Source organism: Megalobrama amblycephala, linkage group LG12, assembly GCF_018812025.1.
Source record: "Megalobrama amblycephala isolate DHTTF-2021 linkage group LG12, ASM1881202v1, whole genome shotgun sequence".
Taxonomy (NCBI): domain Eukaryota; kingdom Metazoa; phylum Chordata; class Actinopteri; order Cypriniformes; family Xenocyprididae; genus Megalobrama; species Megalobrama amblycephala.
In genome coordinates, this window is record NC_063055.1 from 4579861 (window position 1) to 4600958 (window position 21098).

Here is a 21098-nt window from a genome sequence, read left to right on the forward strand (position 1 = left end):
AGTAAATAACATTAAAGGGATATTTCACTCAAATATGAAGATTCTGTCATCATTTACCCCCAAACATGTATGAATTTCTTTATTCTGTTGAACACAAAAGAAGATATTTTGAAGAATATGGGTAACCAAACAGTTGATGGCCCCATTGACTTCCATATTTTGGAAAAATATAGTACGGGGCCCATCATCTGTTTGCTTACTGACATTCTTCAAAATATAATTTGTGTTCAGCAGAAGAAAATAGGTTTGGAACAACTTGAGGAGTGATTTTTGGGTGTACTGTCCCTTTAATTTCAGCACTGTACATCTATCTAGCAGCTGCACACTTAAAATCATACTTAAGTTTTGTGCATCTTTCATTTATTCAGTACATGTCATTGAAATGAATGTTCTGAATGTGATTACGTCACGCTCGCGCTCAGGTGGAGCCATTCAGGGGCCGCAGATGCGTGTGCGCGTTCACGAGGAGCGCGCCGTGTTGACGGACGCGAGTGTCTGGAGAGGCAACATGTCCACCACAGCCGCCGCGCAGCTGAACAACAATGAAGAACATGGACTCAACGGTAAAACTCCGTCCATATTTCTGCAGTGAAAACTTGGGAGGCATCTTAATGTCGCTTTAGATCTGTTGTCTGTACGTTTTATTTGTCTCTGGAGCTTTAAAACGCTGTTATGCAACATCTATTGTCTCACTTCGCTCAATGGCTGGAATTTCCTCCTTGCTCTTAGGGGAGGGGCTGAAGGGCGGGAGATTAAGATGGCGTCATAACGCGAGAGCGAATGGGAATGAGTGTGAGCGGGACTCGCTGTGGCGTTGCTTGGCAACTCGGAATGATTGATGGAACGTAAGCCAACCGTTAGTTCGACTTTAAATTCGAGCTCCGTGGAGGCGGGGCTACGTTGATATCAAAACAAGGCGAAGAGGGGATCTGTAAAAAATGGAGGCGGGGGCGTGTAAACAACAAATGAAACTATGAGCTGAATTTATCTCTGGCTATTTCCTTATTATTTTGCTCTACATTGTGTGCTCCATTCTCTTTTAGTTTTAGTAGCTTGGTTATTCCAGTAAAGCAGCACATTTTCCCATTATATGTGTTAAGAAGACCTATTAAATATATATATTTTTAACTGCATTTTTTTTTTTTTTTATCAGAATATCACAATTAAGTGAACACAGAGGTTAATTTTAAATAATTTCACTTCTAGTAAATGTTGCCTTGCCCGCCCTGTCTTGAAAACAGCAGTCTATTCAGTCATTTTCCTGGGTTTTTCCCCATCTTTTTTTATATTTATTTATTTTATTTCTTGGAAAGAAGGAACAACCTTCATTTATTTAGCAAATATCACTGAATCCCTTTGATTGTGGAACAAGGAGCAATTATTTAGTGCTTGAGTTTAGTAATCATTACTGCAACATTTAATCTGTTTATTTGCTTTATGTAAGCACTGAGCTCATAATACTGATGATTTCATATTAGTGCATTAGTTTTTTACAACTTTTTTTCTTTTTTTTACTGGTCAGATGACCTCAAACTTCAGCACATTTTCATCATTTTTCACATTCATTCTGTACCTCTGAACAATTCCAGGTGAAGTGCTAACAATATTTCCTTCTTTTGTTTGTTTGTGCATAACAATATATGGTTTGTAGTGCATATAGTTGCATCCTCTAGAACCAAATATTAACTGCACTATTACTCTTAATTCTTGCACAAGCATTGTAGATTTGAATATAATGTAGATGAATCTTCATATGCATTTTTTCTGCCAATGTAAGAGAATGTATAAGCATGCTCTGACTGAATCTGTGCTTATTTTTAGGGTTATATCTCTGGCATTCTGTGGAATGACTTTAAACAGTTAAGAGTAATATGCTATTGGTTAGCTGAAGCATATTCAAATTCATATTCAAGCTAAACATATTTGATAAACATGCAAGGCTTGTTGTGTAGCAGCTGTTGGTAATAACATTTCCCTGCTGTCTGTGAAGTTTTGGTTGCACTAGTTGTAAAGTGACATAATAAAGTAATTTAAGGTCCATTATGTGATTTAAGACAGAAACCATCTCAGAAAGAAGCCCCAAGGAATGTGTCCAAACAAGTCAACAAGATGTCCTAACTTTCTGGATGCACATTCATGCTCTTGTTGTGCAAAATTCACCAATGCACATTATTCTGAAGAAAAATAGTTTATTTTTGTGATCTTTTCAGATTTTCATTTTCAGCTGATGTCATCAAGCCCTTTTATTTTTCAGCCCCTCGTATTAAATCTCTCACTTTTCACCATCCAATCGATTCCTGGCGGATAAAATCAAGTCGTACCCTACAGTCATTCTTCTTGAATATTCCATTGGAAAAAAAGAAAATTTGTCACATTACAGAAGTAATGTTTACACTCATCAACTTAGTGTTTTGCCTACCAAGACAGCGTTTATACATCCTATGATTCCCAAAAATGCTGTCTAGAAAGGCAGCTCAATAGCTTCTCTCACATTCACGTTACTGTACTGCATTTTTGACCCTGCTGTCCACTCATTAGAGAGCTTTCAAAAGGTGCAAACTCCTAAAAATGAGTCATTCTGTTTACCGTTTAGCATTTAGTAGTGGTGCACAGTAGGTTTCTCGGCGTCTGTGGCACACAGACAGATCTGGGTTACAGAAACAGCAGGGGGATGGGAGAGGAAAAAGCAGCGAGTGGTTTGATGTGCCAGAGATTACATAATCCCTCCCTTCCTCCCGCTCCGGTCCTGCGGTGAATTCCATCAGAGCTGCTCCAGGATCAGAGCAACTAGAGCTGGTGTGTGCATTCATTTGCATATTTTACCACATTGATAGCCATTTATCACTTTTTGGCCTAGGATGTGGCCAAGTTAGATTTTTATATTTTTTCGAATGCTCGCCCAACATGTTCTCAGGGTGTTGCTATGCAGTTGTTGGGGTGGTTACTACGTGGTGCCAGATATGGCTCGGGTCCCTCCTTCAATGCAAGTCTGTGGGAAGTCTGAGGTTTGTTGTGATGCAGTGTGACAACAAATGCTCACAGATGAAGAGCTGGTGGAATGTAGTCTGCCATGGCAATATGCCCATAACTGTGGGCAAATACATGAGTTCATTGTTTTGGGCTGGCCTCTGATGGAGGATAATAAGATGATCAGACATGCTCATTTAAACAGGACTCTGGCTTATTAGTGCTGCAATGTTGTTGATTATTTCCCTTGATGCTGTAAAAATGATTATACATTTTGAATTAATTTTCATTTTTGGCTGAACTACCCCTTTAATTCAAAATTTCTCACCCTCATGTCGTTCCAAACCTGTAAGACATTCGTTCATCTTCGGAACACAAATGAAGATCTTTTTGATTAAAGGTGCCCTAGAACATTCTTTCACAAGATGTAATATAAGTCTAAGGTGTCCCCTGAATGTGTCTGTGAAGTTTCAGCTCAAAATACCCCATTAGATTTGTTTTAATTAATTTTTTTAACTGCCTATTTTGGGGAATCATTAACTATGCACCGATTCAGGCTGCGGCCCCTTTAAATCGTGCGCTCCCTGCCCCCCGAGCTCTCGACTATAAGTGCAGTTATACAGTGCATAAACAAAGTTCACACAGCTAATATAACCCTCAAATGGATCTTTACAAAATGTTCGTCATGCATGCTGCATGCATGCTTCGGATCATGTGAGTATAGTATTTATTTGGATGTTTACCCTTGTCTAATGCCTTGAACATGGGCTGGCATATGCAAATATTGGGGGTGTACATATTAATGATCCCGACTGTTACGTAACAGTCGGTGTTATGTTGAGATTCGCCTGTTCTTCAGAGGTCTTTTAAACAAATGAGATTTATATAAGAAGGAAGCAATGGAGTTTGAGACTCACTGTATGTCTTTTCCATGTACTGAACTCTTGTTATTCAACTATGCCAAGGTAAATTAAATTTTTGATTCTAGGGCACCTTTAAAGTTTGAGAGCTTTCGGTCCCTCCATTGACAGCTACGCAACTACCACTTTAAAGGCCCAGAAAAGTAGTAAAAACATCATAAAAGTAATCCATGTGATTTAACCTCAGTTTTATTAAGCGACGCGAGTGCTTTGTTTGCACAAAAAAACAATTTACCACTTTATTTACTAGTGTTGTCAAAAGATTTTGAAATTTTAAAAATGTGACGATACCAGCATTTCCCCCTAGCATTTTGAGTGCTGTTGAGCGGATTCTTAAACACCTCTGATTGGCCATTGTGTTCACACACTCAACAGATATGTCTGTGATTGGCTACAATGATCAACGCTTTCAAACTACTTTCAAACTGCTTTCAAACCCTCCTGTGTGTATCTGTGTACCGAAGTCGGTACTTTTGACAACACTATTATTTACAAAATATTAATCTGCAACCAAGCGTGCCACACAAGTTCTGAAAAGTAAAGCCAAAGCGTCTCGATGGCCCCCAGGTGGCTGGATGCAGTATAGGTCATAAACCCCACCCTCTCCATGTAATGTGAGACAAACTAAACAGTCAAATTACACGTCAAATATTTTTTCTTCCAAAGTTTCTGTCATTTTAGGCAGTTTTTATCATGCTGATGTTAGTTAAAGTGTTCGTTCTTTAAATAAGTTTGTTTTAAGTAAGTTATTTGAGGCTATAAAAACGCGGGTTTTGACGTCATGATTGACAGCTGAGATTGACAGCTTCTCTGAGTGAAGTCGTCACCGAAGCACCAACTGACATTTTTCTGGATCTTTGAGAGGAGATTGGAGCTTTTACTTTAATTTCTACATTTCCAGAACTGTTTATTTCACAACAACATAATGAGTTGTTCTCCAGTAAACTGTATTAACCGATTTTGCGGGAGTTTGGGCGGGACCTTGATATCGCGGCTCCACTTCGCGCTCACTACTGCGCAGACTCGAGCTCCACGTTCACTCTCCCTGCGTTCCATTCGGAAGTGCTCATCCCTATGCCCTAATCCCTTCAAAGGGCTTACCCTCTGGAGTGAGAGCTTCGAAGGAATGAAGGGTGTAGGGGTAAAAAAAAAACTCTTCTTTTGGAACGCACTTCTGCGTCATCTTAACGAGACAATCAAAGAGAAGTAGATTGTGCAAGCTGCGCCATTTGTTTAGCATTAGTTTATTTATTTATTTATTTTAGGTTTATCGCATGTAGGCTATATTGTGTCTATGTATTTTAAACATTTGATTGGACTGATAAAGGGAGCAGTAAAGTATTTTTGTTGAAGTACAATGTCGTTTTGACCATAATAATGTACCAAATCTAACTCGTATAAATATTACAGTAGTATAGAAAAATACTATATAACGTTATACATTTATAGGTAAAATCGAACTCCTATAACCTCCTGTACCCATTCTGTGACGTCAAAGAACTTCCCTTTGCAAAGGATCATAGGTGCCCGAAGTGTCCATCAGTTGTACCCTTCGAAATCCTTCATTCCGAAGGGCCCTTTGAAGTGGTCAGTTTTGAGCACTTCGGTTTGGAACGACCCTTCAACATGGCGGCCATGATTATTTTCACTCCGAAGTGCCCTTCGGAGGGCGATATATCCCGTTTGGGACGCACCGTATGTGCAGACTCGAGACTCAAGATGTCAGCGCCATATTGACACACTGGCGGCTTCAGTTACTACAATGGAAGAGAGTGAAGGTGCATCGTCCATCTTTTTTTACAGTCTATGTCTCCAACATGCGAGAGCAACACACATGCATGTTATGTTGACATGAGAGCAGACGTTGCATGAACCCGCGTTGGATATTAATATTTTGCACAATCAAAGCATTCACTTCATAAAGCTGGAGTCACATGGATTACTTTAATGATGTCTTTACTACCTTTCTGGGCCTTAAAAGTGGTAGTTGCGTAGACTGTCAATGGAGAGACAGAAAGCTCTCAGATTTCATTATTAAGATCTTCATTTGTGTTCCGAAGATGAACAGAAGTGTTACGGGTTTAGAAATTAGAATTTAGAATTTTGAGTAATTAATGACAGAATTTTCATTTTTGGGTGAACTAGCCCTTTAATAGAATTTACTAAACTCTTATTTTGTTTGGAGCAACTGCAGAAACTTGAGATTGGACTCCGTAACCAACCACCCAGAACACTATAGCAGCCGCAAGACAATGCCTAGCAACATCCCATCACTCCATCATGTTATTAAAGCATCATGGGACCCATCTGTGGATCTTTCTGTGTTGCCTAGCAACAATGAGGGTCAAATGGGATACGTACGTGTCTCATGTTTGCACCGGGTCAACAGAGGATGTGTGTACTTAGTCAGTCTCATATACACTTTTGAGCAAAATGTGATTTTTTTTTTTTTTTTTTTTTTTTTGGGGGGGGGCTCCTCTTTGCTTAAAATGCAGGCGTTCTCTCTTAGCTTACTCTGTCCTGATGTCAATCCCACAATCCCCTGAATGAGTCTGCCTCGAGAGTGAATTGAAAACGCCCGCTCAGCTCCACACCAGTGGACATGTACACTAAGGGTTAGAGAGAGGTTAGAAACTCTCATGAAAAACTAAATTACTTCACCGGATTAAAACAATAAATAAAACAAGGCCCATTTAAATGCAGGAGCCGATGCTAATGACTGTTTTGGCTTTTTAGGGTCCTGGGTGGAGCTGGAGATGAACGGAAACACTCAGCAGCAGAACACCAGCTTGCCCTCGCTGCTGGGGAATGGAAACCAAGGCGAGTCCCAGGCTTCACAGGCCCTGGAGGCTGTGCAGGAGGAAGAGGAGGTCCTAACAGGGGGACTGGAGCACGTGCCTTCCTCCTCCTCTATCCATAATGGAGACATGGAGAAAATCCTACTGGACGCCCAACATGAGTCCAGCCCCAGCAGTTCATCCTGCAACAGGTATGACAAACCCAAACGCTCAAAATGATTGACAGAAAAAGAGTGTTTCTGATTGGCAAAAAATAAGTGAACTACTCCCCTGACCAGGGCTATTATAAAGTGCATTAGCTCCCACCCCATTTTTAAGCGGCGTTGGTTCCGGAAGTATTTTTCCATTCATTCGTCCTATAGGAATTTAAAAAAAGTCTTAGTTATAAGCCATGAAACCAAGTCAACAAGCTACAAGGTGAATCATAACTTTATAAACGTTGATTTGAAGCAAAAAATGTATTTGAAAATCAGATAAAAATACAAAGGTAGAAGACTTTACAATCCCATTAAGCATTGCGAACAGCATAATCAAATTAAAACCAATGGAGAAACATAAAACTACTCATTTAAAAAATATATATATTGCTTATTGCAAAATATGCAGTAACACTTTAGTTTAGGGTCCAATTCTCACTATTAACTAGCATATCACTAGGATATTTGCTGTTTATTAGTACTTATAAAGCACATATTAATTCCTTATTCTGCATGATCATATTCTACATCCTATAATCCTACCCAAACCTAAACTTAACAACTACCATACTATTAATAAGCAGTAATTAGGAGTAAGTCGTAGTTAATAGTGAGAATTGAGCCTTAAACTAAAGTGTGACCAAATACATATATATATATACATATATATATATATATATATATATAATTAGGTTGAAATAATGCAAAGCAAATTCCATCAATTAAGAACCTCATAGCTCACAGTAGGACTGTCTTTAAAGATTTAAAGAAAGTTCAAAATGAATTTCCATATGGAGAAAATGAATGGAGTTTTTACTTCTGGAACCCGAATGTTGTACTCAATAGTTAACTAAAACTAAAATCATTTAAATAAATGCATAAATAAAGCGCTGTGTATTATGTGATTTAACCCTTTTATTCTTAGGTCTGCAGCTCTCAGTACAGTCTAATTCACTCCACACAAGATTCAGGCGTCTGCTGTGGTTTGGTTTTCTCTGATCTGTATTTTACATTTCTTTGATGTGTGTTTACAGCCCACCACGACCACACAGTCCTGACCAGGATGAGGGGCAGATCATGTTTGATGTGGAGATGCCCAGCGAGAGAGACTGTCAGGTAAGAGCAGAACACCATAATCTAGAGTCTCTATTGAACTACTGTCTGACAGTGATACAGCGTGATAGTACTGTTATTCAATGAGCACACCTTATTGAATGCTGTCTTTTCTCATCTCTTTCAGTCAGAAGATGATAGTCTGGAGAGGGACAAAGAGGATGATATCCTCATGAATAAAGGGGAGAGTTGGGTGGCAGACTGGTCCAGTCGACCAGAGAACATTCCCCCCAAGTAAGAATCCATAGAAAACCATTTTGTGTGTATGTTTCATCATATATGACATATTGCTACATGAAAAAAAATTATTAATTTTTTAAACAAATCCAATATACTTATATTATATACAATATTTTGTATTCATAAAATGTGAAAATTTAATGTTTTTTATTTTATTTTATCATTTTATTAAAAATATTTTATTTACTTATTTATTGATTTTAAACATTATGTATTAACTAAAATAGTGTTTTTATTTATTTATTATTAATTGGAAAAAAATATATTTTATTTTATTTTATAAACCCTCAGTAAAGTACCAAACTATCAACAGAAGTGTTTTGCAGATTAGACAAGGATCCTTTTTGACCATTTGCAGGGAATTCCACATTTTTTTGAATCATTCATTCATTCATTCATTCATTTATTTATTTATTTATTTATTTATTTATTTTAATTTATTTATTAATTGAAATAAATTACTTATTTATTACAAATATTTAATTTATTTTTTATATTTTTTAAAAGTGTCTGATTTATTTTAAATGTATTTTATTTAGAAAAAAAGTTTTATCCTATTATTTTAGGATAAAAAAAAATTTTAATATTTACTATTTTAAATATTATGCATATTTACATATATTCTTTAATATATTTAATTTAATTTTTATATTTAAAAACAAATATATATATATATATATATATATATATATATATATATATATTTTTTTTTTTTTTTTTTTTTTTTTTTTTTTAAAGGTATATATTACTTAAATTAAATTGCTGCTTATTTATTAAAATATTTAATTTTATTATATTTTTTAAATATGTTTAAAGTATTTGATTTATTTTAAATGTATTTTATTTATAAAAAAAATATTTTATTTCATTTTTTTATTTTATTATTTCACTTATTTTAAATATTATGCATTAATTAAAGTTATTTTATTTTCTTATTTTTAAAATATTTTATTTCATTTTTATATTAAAATATTATTATTATAATTATTATAATTATAATAATTATTATTATTATTATTATTATTTATTTTAAATGTATTTTTATTTTTAAAAAATATTATTATTTTTTTTTTTTTTGTGTTCTGCAGTTTAAGTAAGAAATTAGCATAATGGTTCTCTTTGACCGCTCACAGGGAATTCCACTTCCGCCACCCGAAGCGTTCTGGATCGGTGTCTCTGAGCATGAGAAAGACAGGTGCTATGAAGAAAGGAGGCGTGTTCTCCGCTGAGTTCCTCAAAATGTTCATGCCCTCGCTGCTGCTCACCCACATCCTGGCTCTGGGACTGGGGTGAGTGCCAACACAAGCACCATATACTTTACCAGCTCAATCTGTGCGTATCACAATAATCACTTCAAAGCAACATATAAATACAGCTGCAGTGATGTTGATGCATGCTGATACTTTTAAGGTATTTTACATGTTGTTAATTTAGGCAGGTAAAATGTATTTATTTGTACATAAAGCTTAGATGTTTTCCCCTGAAGTGCACTTATAATGTTAATCAAGGTTTCCTGCACCAGAAAGTCATAATTTAGTTTTTCATGATCATTTCCACCCTCTGTCTTGGCTACTGCATCTGTACAACTTTAACTTGTAAACTAATCTAAAACAAGCAACAACATCCCCACCAAGATTACATTAATATGTAAATATGGGTGGTCATACACTACCTTTCAGAAGTTTTGGGTGGGAAGATGTTTTTGAAAGAAGTCTCTTCTGCGCACCAAGATTGTATTTATTATTATATTATTAAATACAGTAAAAATGAGAAATATTGTGAAATATTATTACAATTTAAAATGGCTGTTTTCTTTTTGAATATATTTTTTAAGGCAGGAACACACCAAGCCGTCGGGCAGTTTTTGTTCGTCGGCCGACTAAGTTTTCTCAGTGTGTTCCACATTGTCGGCTGAAGTTGGTCCTCGTCAGCTTTTTTTTCGGCCGATTCGAAATGTTGAATCGGCGTCAGTCCGTCGGGCCATCTGATCATTCTGATTGGCTGTTCAGGTACTGCCACCTGCTGGTTCGGAAAGGCATTTACTCTCACGCAGGCGCAGAACGGACGTGCTACTTGGCCGTCGGCTGTCGGTTTGGACACAGACGCTGCCGACGTGAGCCAACCCTACAGTCTGCTTTCATCGCCACTAGTTTGTCGGCGTCGGCTTGGTGTGTTCCGGCCTTTTAAATGTAATTTATTCCTGTGATCAAAGCTGAATTTTCAGCATCATTTTCAAAAAGGACAACCCAGTCACTTTGTTTTGGCAAGCCTTTCTCTGCAAGCATGTGAAAAAACGAGCTGTTCACTCGTAGGAAGGGGATCTTATTATAATGCTATCGCCCCCCTGAATCTGTATGTTTCCACCCACGGCGCCGCCATTTTGTTTTCGCAAGCGGCAACGGTGTATCAGTAAAACTGATCCAGGAGTGCAGCTATAAACTTGGGCAACTTGGGACATTGGGATATTGTATAAATATTAAATATTTACTGTATTAATAATATATTATACAAATATTTTGTCCTTTTTTTAGGGTCTACATTGGGAAGAGGTTGACTACAGCCTCCACCAGCTCATTTTAAACCTGATCAGACCCCAGTGCTTGGACGCCCCATCATGAGCAGCCGTGGCACAGCAGTGGCAAATCATGTGATGATTCCCCTCTCTCACTCTCTCTCTCTCTTTTTCTCTCCCCTGTCTGTCTGTCTTTCTCTTTATCTTCTCTTTGAACCCACGGTACTGGTTTCCCATAACCCCCTTCCGCTTGTTGACCTTTATCTGCGTCGCAGTTCTTTGCCCTCTAACGCCATGGCTTACTGACATGTTTTATATATTTTTCTTTGGACATGTTCTCAATTATTCACTGACGCAAGCTAGAGCCCCAGTTACCGCACCATCACTACACGGCATATTATCTTTTATTTCTGCATGATGTATTTCATATGCAACTAATATGTCTCTCTGTGTGCTCCTGGATGTGGCCGGGAATCTTGGGAGATTACTGTTTTAGGTACCACTGGACTTATACACAGTATAGTGCCATCTTTGTATCAACTCCTAATATGAAAAATTAGTGATGTTTCATCCTAGAGAAATCATTCTAGAGAGATAATGTTGTGCATTTGAATTAATTCACTTCCCTTCATGTGCGACAGAATCATAAATACATGTTAGAGTCATTCCAATGACTTTTATAGGAGAACGACGGCCTCATGAGACTGTTTAAAGTCATTCTTCATATATGTCAGTGCATTATGTTGGACTGTTACAGTTATTTCGAGACTTATTTTGTGTAGAATGTAAACCTTCCTCTCGGTTTTAGGAAGATCGAGTTGCTGAATATTCTGTTTGCTCTTCGCTTCCAGAAAGATCCAGTATGACAGATACAAAACTGAAACATTGCTTTATAGCAGCAGAGTATAAAAATATATAAATTTACTACCACAATACATGTTTTTCTAATCAAAAGACCTTAAGCTAAAGAGATCAGCATGGACGTACATCTGTTTAAGAGCCAAACTGGTCCGGTTAGTTGTTTTTTGAGTTATTAGGAAAGCTACACACACACACACACACACACACACACAAACTCACACGCTCTGGTTTGCCTTGATGCATATCCTGCTCGCAGCAGTTTCTGACTGTGTATCTCAGTGCCAAAGGGTTTCCACCGCCGAACCCAACACGAGTCCCTCGCACTTCTCGTAGACTCGGTCTGGTTTGAGTGGATTATTCGTCCTGTCAATCACTCCATTATGACAACACCTTACAAGGCCTTTGATTTTACTGTGAACGCCCTGTTGATATTAGTCATAGTGTTTCTATAGTTGTGTATTATGCGCTGTTGTACGTACTTTTGTCAAGGCAACAGATCCACACTCCGTCTACATATTTTTATGTGACGGTGTAGTTTTACAGATCATTTAGATGACTTTAACAGGTTTACACTCACCGATTTACAGATGAAATCTGTCGCGAACACATCCAGGTTTTATTTTCACGACAAACTAAATTTTCACCCATTTTCTTTTAAATTGAAACGTTAATATTAAACTGTGAATTTTGGCTTTAATATTTATAGTCATGGTTATATTCATTTCACTGCCTTTAAATTCATGCTATTTTAATTGAAAAAAACATGGTATTACGCTAATTTTTATTGTAATACAGCAAAAAAATGAATGGAAATAATGTCACAATAAAAAAAAAATAATAATAATAATTGCATTAGTCCCAAATATAAACATGCACATATATGTGTGTGTGTGCATATATATATATATATATATATATATATATATATATATATATATATATATATATATATATATATATATATATATATATATGAAACATAACCTGGACATTTTCTAAACAGGTTATTCACCCTCACAGTATCTAGTAACACTTCTGTTAGGCAAAGAGTGTTTAAAAGACCTTGAAACCTCATAGTTAAGTAGTCCAGTGAGAGTTCTGCTACTTTAACCAGTTAACAGGTCACCCTTTGCATCGAGTCCGTCTGTGTCATTGTGCCACACTTTACTTCTTTACTCTGTTTTCATGCTTTTTCTGTCTCGGAGGGGGAATGGAAATACAAGAGGCCAATTTAGTGTCACTTCAGCCGTGCCTCGAGTTTTGTTTGCACCTTTTCTGAGCCCCATTGCATGCGTGTGTTCAGAGAATCCACATCAGGACCAGTGACGGAGGTGAAGTTTTCCCCTGCGTGGGGCGGAAATGACAACTGTGAATGGAATAGCTGTAGCTCAAGTCAGATAAGATAAACTAGCCCTGCCCTGTCTATGTTGGGTGGGATCACCATACGAGATGTTTTACGCACATTATTATGTATTCTTTCTCTGTTATATCTCTTTTGTTGTTGTGAATTTTTGCTTTAATCATGAGTATGGATACTGGAGGGCGGGGCCCTCGTGATTGACAGCTGTATGATGTGTTTCGTTTGAATTCCAATAGTGACTGGAGTGATGAAGCAAAGAACGTGTAGTTTCTTGTATTTCGCTGGTATTGGAGGAAAACTGAACTGATATTAAAATATAACCTGACATTCATCTTTTCTTTTGTTGTCATTCCATTGTTGGTTTGTGTGTCCATGTTACTCATTTGTTTTGCTTTTGCCATGTGACAAGTTAGGACGTTTTTTTGTTTGGCTTCCCTATTGTATTCATTGATTAAATATTCTTGCACTAATATACATGTAGAACTGAACAAATGTAGATTTGCAGTACTGTGCAAAAGTCTTAGGCACGTCAGTATTTTCAACCCCAAAAAAGGTTTTAAGCCAGTTATTTATATCTTTTGCTGTAGTGTGTCAATAGGAAATGTCCGTTCACATTTCCAAACATTCATTTTGCCATTAATTGTAATAATCCAGTGAGATTTTTGAATACACAAGGAGTCTGACAACAGCCGGTGCTCCACACGGTGATCTGATCTCACCATCATCGAATCCGTCTGTGATTACATGAAGAAACAGATGAAACTGAGACAAACTAAATCCAGGAGAACTATGACCTTTTTTTCGGGGGGTGAAAATACTGACGTGCCTAAGACTTTTGCACAGTACTGTATATACTCTACAATAGTCGGTTTGATGCTGCAGACATTCCCAACTTTTTTAGTTAATATTTCAATAATTATTTTGAAGTTTTGGGAAGCCTTGTGGCATAAAATTAAGATTGCTTTAATAAACCAGGAATTGTTGACAGTCTCAAAAGCTTCATATAGTCCAGATACCATTAAAATCAGAGGCAAATAATGGTCCTAACTGAAACACACCCATTTTTCTTAAAATTCTGACTGGTTTACTAGAATGTTGTTCCAGGATTTCTACAGTTCAAACAGTAGACCATGGCGCTAATGCCGAGATCATGGGTTTAATTCCTGGGAATGCATAAATTATTAAATTGTACACCTTAAATGCAATGTAAGTCGCTTTTAAAAGCATCTGCCAAATGGATAATGGACCAACATGTGTCTTTATCATTTGAACCAAATCGCCTAGAAATTACATTTTATGAACTAGGGGTTAATTTCCACCAAACTTCACTCTAAAAAATGCTGGGTTGAAAATGGACAAACCCAGCGATTGGGTTGTTTTAACCCAGTGAATAGGTTAAATGTTGAGCGACCTGCTGGGTAGTTTTTTTTAACTCAATTATTGTTTAAAAATTACTGTATTGCTCGCTTAAAATGATCCCAAAGTATGTTGGAAATTGACATTTATCAATGTGTTTAATAAATGAACATTTATCAATATGTTTAATGAATATTAAACTATAAACATTTATTAAATTGCTTATCAATAAATGTTCATCTTTTGATTATTGTTGTTTCCTCTAGTAATTATGTCTGATTTTGGGTTCATTTTAAGCCAGCCATTAGTCATTATTAAACAATAGTTGGGTTAAATAAAACTAACCAGCAGGTTGGGCAAACAGTTAACCCAACTGCTGGGTTTGTCCATTTTAACCCAACTTGGGTTGTTTTTAACCCAACATTTTTTAGCGTGTACATTTTCCATCTCTCGACAACTTTCAGCTCACAGATTTGGAAATCATGTTGGTCAAAGCCATGTAAAGGATCAATGAATTTGGTTCCAACCAGGAAATAATGGCTGTATTTTTGCAACACTTATTAGCATGAAATTTATTGCCAGAATGACTTAATACATACAAGTTAAATTTGGTGACTATGATGAACAATTTCATGTGTTTCACCTTATATTTAATGGATCCCCACCCCCTCTCCAAACCCTTCTAAATGTGTCCAATCAATGCCAAAATTGGCTCATATCATATTCAGATCAAGCCTCATAAAAGACACCAAATGACTGTTAGATGTTCAGTACGATTCTCCAAAAACATCTTAATGAATTTGCCGGTGAAGGAACCAAACAACAAATGAGGAAGTATCAGAAATGGTTTTGTATATTGCATAGATGCCCTAGTACAGTGTTTCCCAACCCTGTTCCTGGAGGCACACCAGCAGTACACATTTTCCAACTCTTTCTAATCAAACTCACCTGATTCAACTCATCAGCTAAGTGAGACATCCAAACTGTGTACTGTTGGTGTGCCTCTAGGAACAGGGTTGGGGAACACTGCCCTAGGAATTAATCTTATTACAGTTCTGCGTTCTTGTCAAATGCTATAAAGTTCTTAAAAATTTAAAATCTATTCTTGGCCTTTGAAATACTTTTCCTATAACCAACACTAGGGGTGCTGTAACCAAACAAATCCACTCAACCTTACGAAGCATGTGGCATTGATCGTCCCTTGCATCTCATATAATTCCTAGTAAATCTATGGCAAAAACATTCCAGCATTTCATTCATCTGACGTTTATATTCATGTTTCTTGCCATAGTACCACCATCATGGTCTTGGAGGACTGAAGGCTAATTTACAGGTGCACGAGTGTGTGTTTGATGGAATGACTTGCGTACAGACAGCGGGCGTGTGAACTGTGAATGCATGTGATTGTTGAGCACTATGAATGTGGGGTTTTGTGTTTGTTTTATTTGGTAAAAAGTCTCCACAGACAGGCAAGCATGCGACCTGCACTCTGATTGGTGGTCTCTCCTGTCTTGATGCATGTTACAGGTACAGAAAACCGCATGGTACAGGATACGCTTTTATTCTGTTATGTGCAAACTTTAAATATGGAAAGCTAACAAATGCTTCAGTGACAGAGAAAAGCAAAAATGGCGTTCTTTTTAAAGAGGCTGTGCACCCAAAAATAAGAAATCTGTCATTCACCCTCATGACGTTCAGAGCTGTTTGACCTACTTTCTTCTGTGAAACAGAAAAAGCTCACAGTGACCACATGCAAAAATAAAACAAAAACTTAAAAGTGAAATATGGCTTAAATTTGTGGACTGTTCCTCACATAAAGGATTCAGAAGACTTCACGTCATATGCACTACTTTTATGGAACATTTGAAAGCTCTGTGGTAATAAAAAACAACATGAACATCTCCTTATTTGTTCCACAAAAGAAACAAAATCATTAAAAAAGGTTTGGAACGATATGAGGAAATGATAACAGAATTTTCCATTTTGGGTGCACTGTCCCTTTAAGAGCTCACTTAAACTGAATGAGTGTTTGAATATGATTAGTGATGTTCATATCTCATTTCATGATGGAGTCAATGTGGACATAAAGCAGATTTTTGTTCGCATTTATGCCACTGCCAAAAGAAAAACCTCTCCCCCATGTTTCCTTCACTTGCCTTAATTATTGCATGCAGAACTTTTATTTAGTTTATTTGGATGGTTGGTCGAAACACAACCAGCTTTAGTTCTCATAAGTCACCCACTGTGAATAATTATTTTCATAATAGATTCAGTAATATTTAGATCGCAGTGTAAACCAGTATCTGTTGATTAGGTTTACTGAAGTCTTTTTAGTGATTACTGTGATCTCCTTTTCATGTGGTCTGAACCTGTTTTCGTTTCTCCTAAAATCTTGTTCATAGATGGACACAGAGCTGTACGCTTTCTTTTGCCAAAGCATTTTTAGCCTGCCTTTGTAAGATATGAATTCACGACACTTGTGTATATCATGTCTCGTGCTTTGTTTGCATTAAAAGTAGATAAATGATGAACAGAGTTTTGTGTTGTTTCCGAATTTGTTTATATTACCACATAAAATGCAACTGAATCTCAAATGTTAAAACTGCGTTTTGAGTTAATTTATTCTCAATATTAAATTTGATTTTTGTAACATATCTGATTTGGAATATTAGAATACTGCATAATATACACTCTATAGACCTTAGTTGCGTCCCAAATGACACACTATGCACTTATACACTATGTACTTATGCACTATATAATCATCCATGTAGTGCATGAATTGTATAAAGTTATTTTGTCATTTAACAACGGAGACCAATACAGTGGTGGTCAGAATTATTGGCACCCTTGGTAAATATGATCAAAGATGACTGTAAAAATAAGTCTGCATTGTTTATCCTTTTGATCTTTAATTCATAAAATTAGCAAAAATCTAACCTTTCATTGAAGAAAAAGAATTGAAAGTGGGGGAAAAGTCACATTATGAAATAAATGTTTATCTACAAAACACATTGGCCACAATTATTGGCAGCCTTTTATTCAATAATTTTGCAACCTCCTTTTCCCAAGATAACAGCTCTGAGTCTTCACCTATAATGTCTGATGAGTTTGGAGAACACCTGACAAGAGATCAGAGACCATTCCTTCATGCAGAATCTCTACAGATCCTTCAGATTCCAGCTCCATGTTGGTTCTGCTTCTCTTCAGTTCACTTCACTCATTTTCTTTAGGGTTCAGGTCAGGGGACTGGGATGGCCATGGCAGAAGCTTCATTTTGGGCTCATTGACACATTTTTGTGTTGGATTTGATGTTTGTTTTGGATCATTGTCCTAATGGAAGATCCAACCATGGCCCATTGTTGGATTTCTAGCAGAAGCGGTCAGGTTTTGAATTTTTATCTGTTGGTATTTGATAGAATCCATGATACCATGTATCTGAACAAGTTGTCCAGGACCTCCAGCAGAAAAATAGGCCCCCAACATTAAAGATCCAACAGTATATTTAACCGTGGGCATGGGGTACTTTTGATCCATGTGTGCACCAAACCCATCTGGTGGGTTTGCTGCCAAAAAGCTCTTGTTTTAGTTTCATCTGACCATAGAAGCCGGTCCCGTTTGAAGTTCCAGTCTTGACTGACAACTGACTATGCTGGAGATTGTTTCTGGATGAGAGCAGAGGATTTTTCTTGAAACCCTCCCGAACATCTTGTGGGGATGTAGGTGCTGTTTGATAAAAAAATTTTTAGGCTTTCTGAGACTCAAGACTCAACTAATCTCTGCAATTCTTCAGCTGTGATCCTTGGAGAGTCTTTGGCCACTCAAACTTTCCTCCTCACCGTGCATTAGGGCGATTTAGACACACGTCCTCTTCCAGGCAAATTTGTAACATCTTTAGTTAATTGGAACTTCTTAATTATTGCCCTGATGGTGGAAATGGGGATTTTCAATGCTTTAGCTATTTTCTTACAGCCACTTTCTATTTTGTGAAGCTCAACAATCTTTTGCTGCACATCAGAACTATATTCTTTGGTTTTTCTCATTGTGATGAATGATTAAGGGAATTTGGCCTTTGTGTTTCCTGTTTATTCTCCTGTGGAACAGGAAGTCTCGGCTGGACAATTTCATGTTCATGATCACCCTGGTGTGCTAAAAAAAATGTAAATATGAATGGGAATATACTTCAGAGATATTTTACTCATAAAATATTCTAGGGGTGCCAATAATTGTGGCCGAAGTGATTTGGAGAAAAACATTTATTTCATAATCTGATTTTCCCCCTACTTTCAATTATTTTCCTTCAATGAAATGTTAGATTTTTGCTAATTTTATGAATTAAAGATCAAAAGGATAAACAATTCAGATTTATTTTTACAGTCATTTTTGATCATATTTACCAAGGGTGCCAATAATTCTGACCACCACTGTACCCCCTCCCCCTCTGATACGAAACTAAAGCTGCGACAGTTGAGTGCATGAAGTGTCCAACATTCCACACTTCGTTTCCCTTAATTTAGTGCACTAAGTGCACTTTTTCTTTTTGGAATTTTCAGTGTGAACACACTACTTGCACTATTTATACTTAAAAACATCATAGAATAGTGCATAAGTATGCAAATTGGGACGCACATCTTATCAAAGTCATTTCACTCGGCGGCCATCTTTAAAACGCGGGCATGCAAGTGCAGCTCCTATCTCTGTGAACGGGGAAACATCAAATTCTCCAAAGCTTTTTTTGCCAAGCTTTCATATTTGAAATCACTGAAATCAATGAAATCACTGAAATCTGACAACAACTGCCACATACATTTTGTTTCTAAATGCTCGAATCATGACAAAAAACTGCATTTTTCAGGCTGGATCAAGCTAATGCGCATGTGGTCCTAAATGCGTGTACCTATGCAAGGAACCTGCTGCTGCGAGTTGTTTTTCATGTCCGTGGGTTGAAGCGGAAGCCAAATAACATGATATTTAGCCCCTGGAACGAGACTTTTACCTGAGGAGCACTGCAAAAAACGAGGATTTTACACCCAGGAACGCGTGGGACCCCCCCTGAAACATGATTGGGCTAGTTTTGATTAGCAATTGGGCGGGTTGTGTTGTGAAAACCTGGCAAACCTGAAGTGCGCAGCCATCTTTAGAATTTTGTCTTTGAAATTAGTTGGTGAAGTGGATTTACATATTGTAGAGTTAACGAAAGTTATCATGAGCATTGTAATGTCTGAAGCAAATGTCATAACAAATGTCAGTTGACTTGCGAGCGGTTCATTCATAAATCCGTATCTTACCTTCTTGCTGTGGAAATACAAAATGGAACACAGAACACAACGATCGCAGCGCTGAAAAGGGGCGGGGCTACAAAAGGTCTACAGGCTACTATTTTTAAATAGTAGGTGAGTATGTAACAATGAATTTAGTGGGCTACATAGTCACATGCAGTGTTGGCAAAAGATACTTTTAAATGCGTTACAATATTGTGTTACACCCTTAAAAGTAACTAATTGCGTTACTTTTTGTGGAAAGTAATGTGTTACGTTACTTTTGCATTACTTTTTCTCCCCTAGGCTGGGCTTGCTTATTTAATTTTTAATAACAAACCAAAAAAAAATCTCTTTTTGCCAAATGTAAAGGCCATGAATAATGAGTAACTTGCATTGCAATTTGAAAAAGTAACTCTGATATTTGGTTGTAAATTTAACAGTAATATGTTATTTTACTAGTTACTTTAAAAAAAGTAATCTGATTACATAACTCATTTCACTTGTAATGATTTGAATCATGCCCAGAAAATAAAAAGTTATTTTGTATTTTTAATCTGAATTGTCACCTAATCTTGTAATGAATCAATAAAGAAGAGTAAATATTGCACATTATTAACAATAATTCTGGGAATCAAATATTTCAGTTGTATAAAAGATTCTAGTGGATAAAATTAAGTTTATACTGGATTTTTTTAAACTAGAGATGCACACTTGAGACAAATTGTGTAGTATACATAGTGCAGGAACAGTAGTAGTATGCTATTCTAAATATAGTCAGTGATAATTAGCACATTGCTGCCTCCTAATGGCTAAAAAGCCAAATGGATGGTAGAAATGAAACTGCAGTCAGTGGCAGTAAACAAACATCCTTCCAGAAACACAACAAGATGCTCATTGTGATTTTAGACCATCATAACACATTTGGAAGAGCAAGTGGAGGTTTTATTCTATGTTTTGCTGTGTAAAACATGCTGTAGTTTGCATGCTGGAGCTGGTTTCAGCTTGTAAAGCAGCTCACTGATTGTTCCTTTTTTACTATCACACCGTCTTTCTTATACGATTCAACAATTTGAGATGCTTCCAAATAGTTTGGACACTCATTTTGCTCACATTTATAAAGAACGATTAGCCATGCAGTGAGAACCAGGCCATGAAATACCAAATTATCTCACACAAGAGCAGGATCCATTGTGCTGCCGGTGGTCTTCATTTATGGGAGACAGGCGTAGAGGACCAGCCTATGCCCAGTAACCCACGGCAACCATAGAAACTCAGTGGGAGGAGCCTGTGGGCTTCCATTCATGTCATTGGCTGCTGGCAGGTGTTCTGAGGTTGCATATGCTGAAGTGGAGGGGCTGTGTGTTACATGTGTGTGAAGTGTGCTTAATTCATTATTTGTCAACATATTCTATTGTTATGATTTTCCCCATTATAGTACGAGATCTCTCAAAAGAAAAGTCCCTTTGCATTTAAAAAAAAGCCTATTGACCAGCAGGCCAGGCACATTCAAATT

The 21098-nt window shown here is 36.9% G+C and overlaps 1 protein-coding gene across 1 annotated transcript; it reads left to right on the top strand.

Annotated features, from left to right (window-relative positions):
- Window positions 1-367: 367 nt before the first annotated feature.
- Window positions 368-13299, top strand: bnip3la (BCL2 interacting protein 3 like a). The gene is made up of 6 exons (XM_048210892.1): window positions 368-563; window positions 6624-6876; window positions 7917-7998; window positions 8123-8229; window positions 9369-9524; window positions 10767-13299. Exons 1-6 carry the CDS (start codon window positions 383-385, stop codon window positions 10813-10815), a joined length of 828 nt encoding a protein of 275 aa, XP_048066849.1. The 5' UTR covers window positions 368-382; the 3' UTR covers window positions 10816-13299.
- Window positions 13300-21098: the final 7799 nt, after the last annotated feature.

Bases quoted from the DNA above. Each gene is read 5' to 3' on its own strand.
- bnip3la (XM_048210892.1), top strand. From the start codon at position 383: ATGAATGTTCTGAATGTGATTACGTCACGCTCGCGCTCAGGTGGAGCC. The intron at 6,877-7,916 runs GTATGACAAACC...GTGTGTTTACAG, and splicing joins AGCAGTTCATCCTGCAACAG to CCCACCACGACCACACAGTC. The intron at 9,525-10,766 runs GTGAGTGCCAAC...TCCTTTTTTTAG, and splicing joins ATCCTGGCTCTGGGACTGGG to GGTCTACATTGGGAAGAGGT.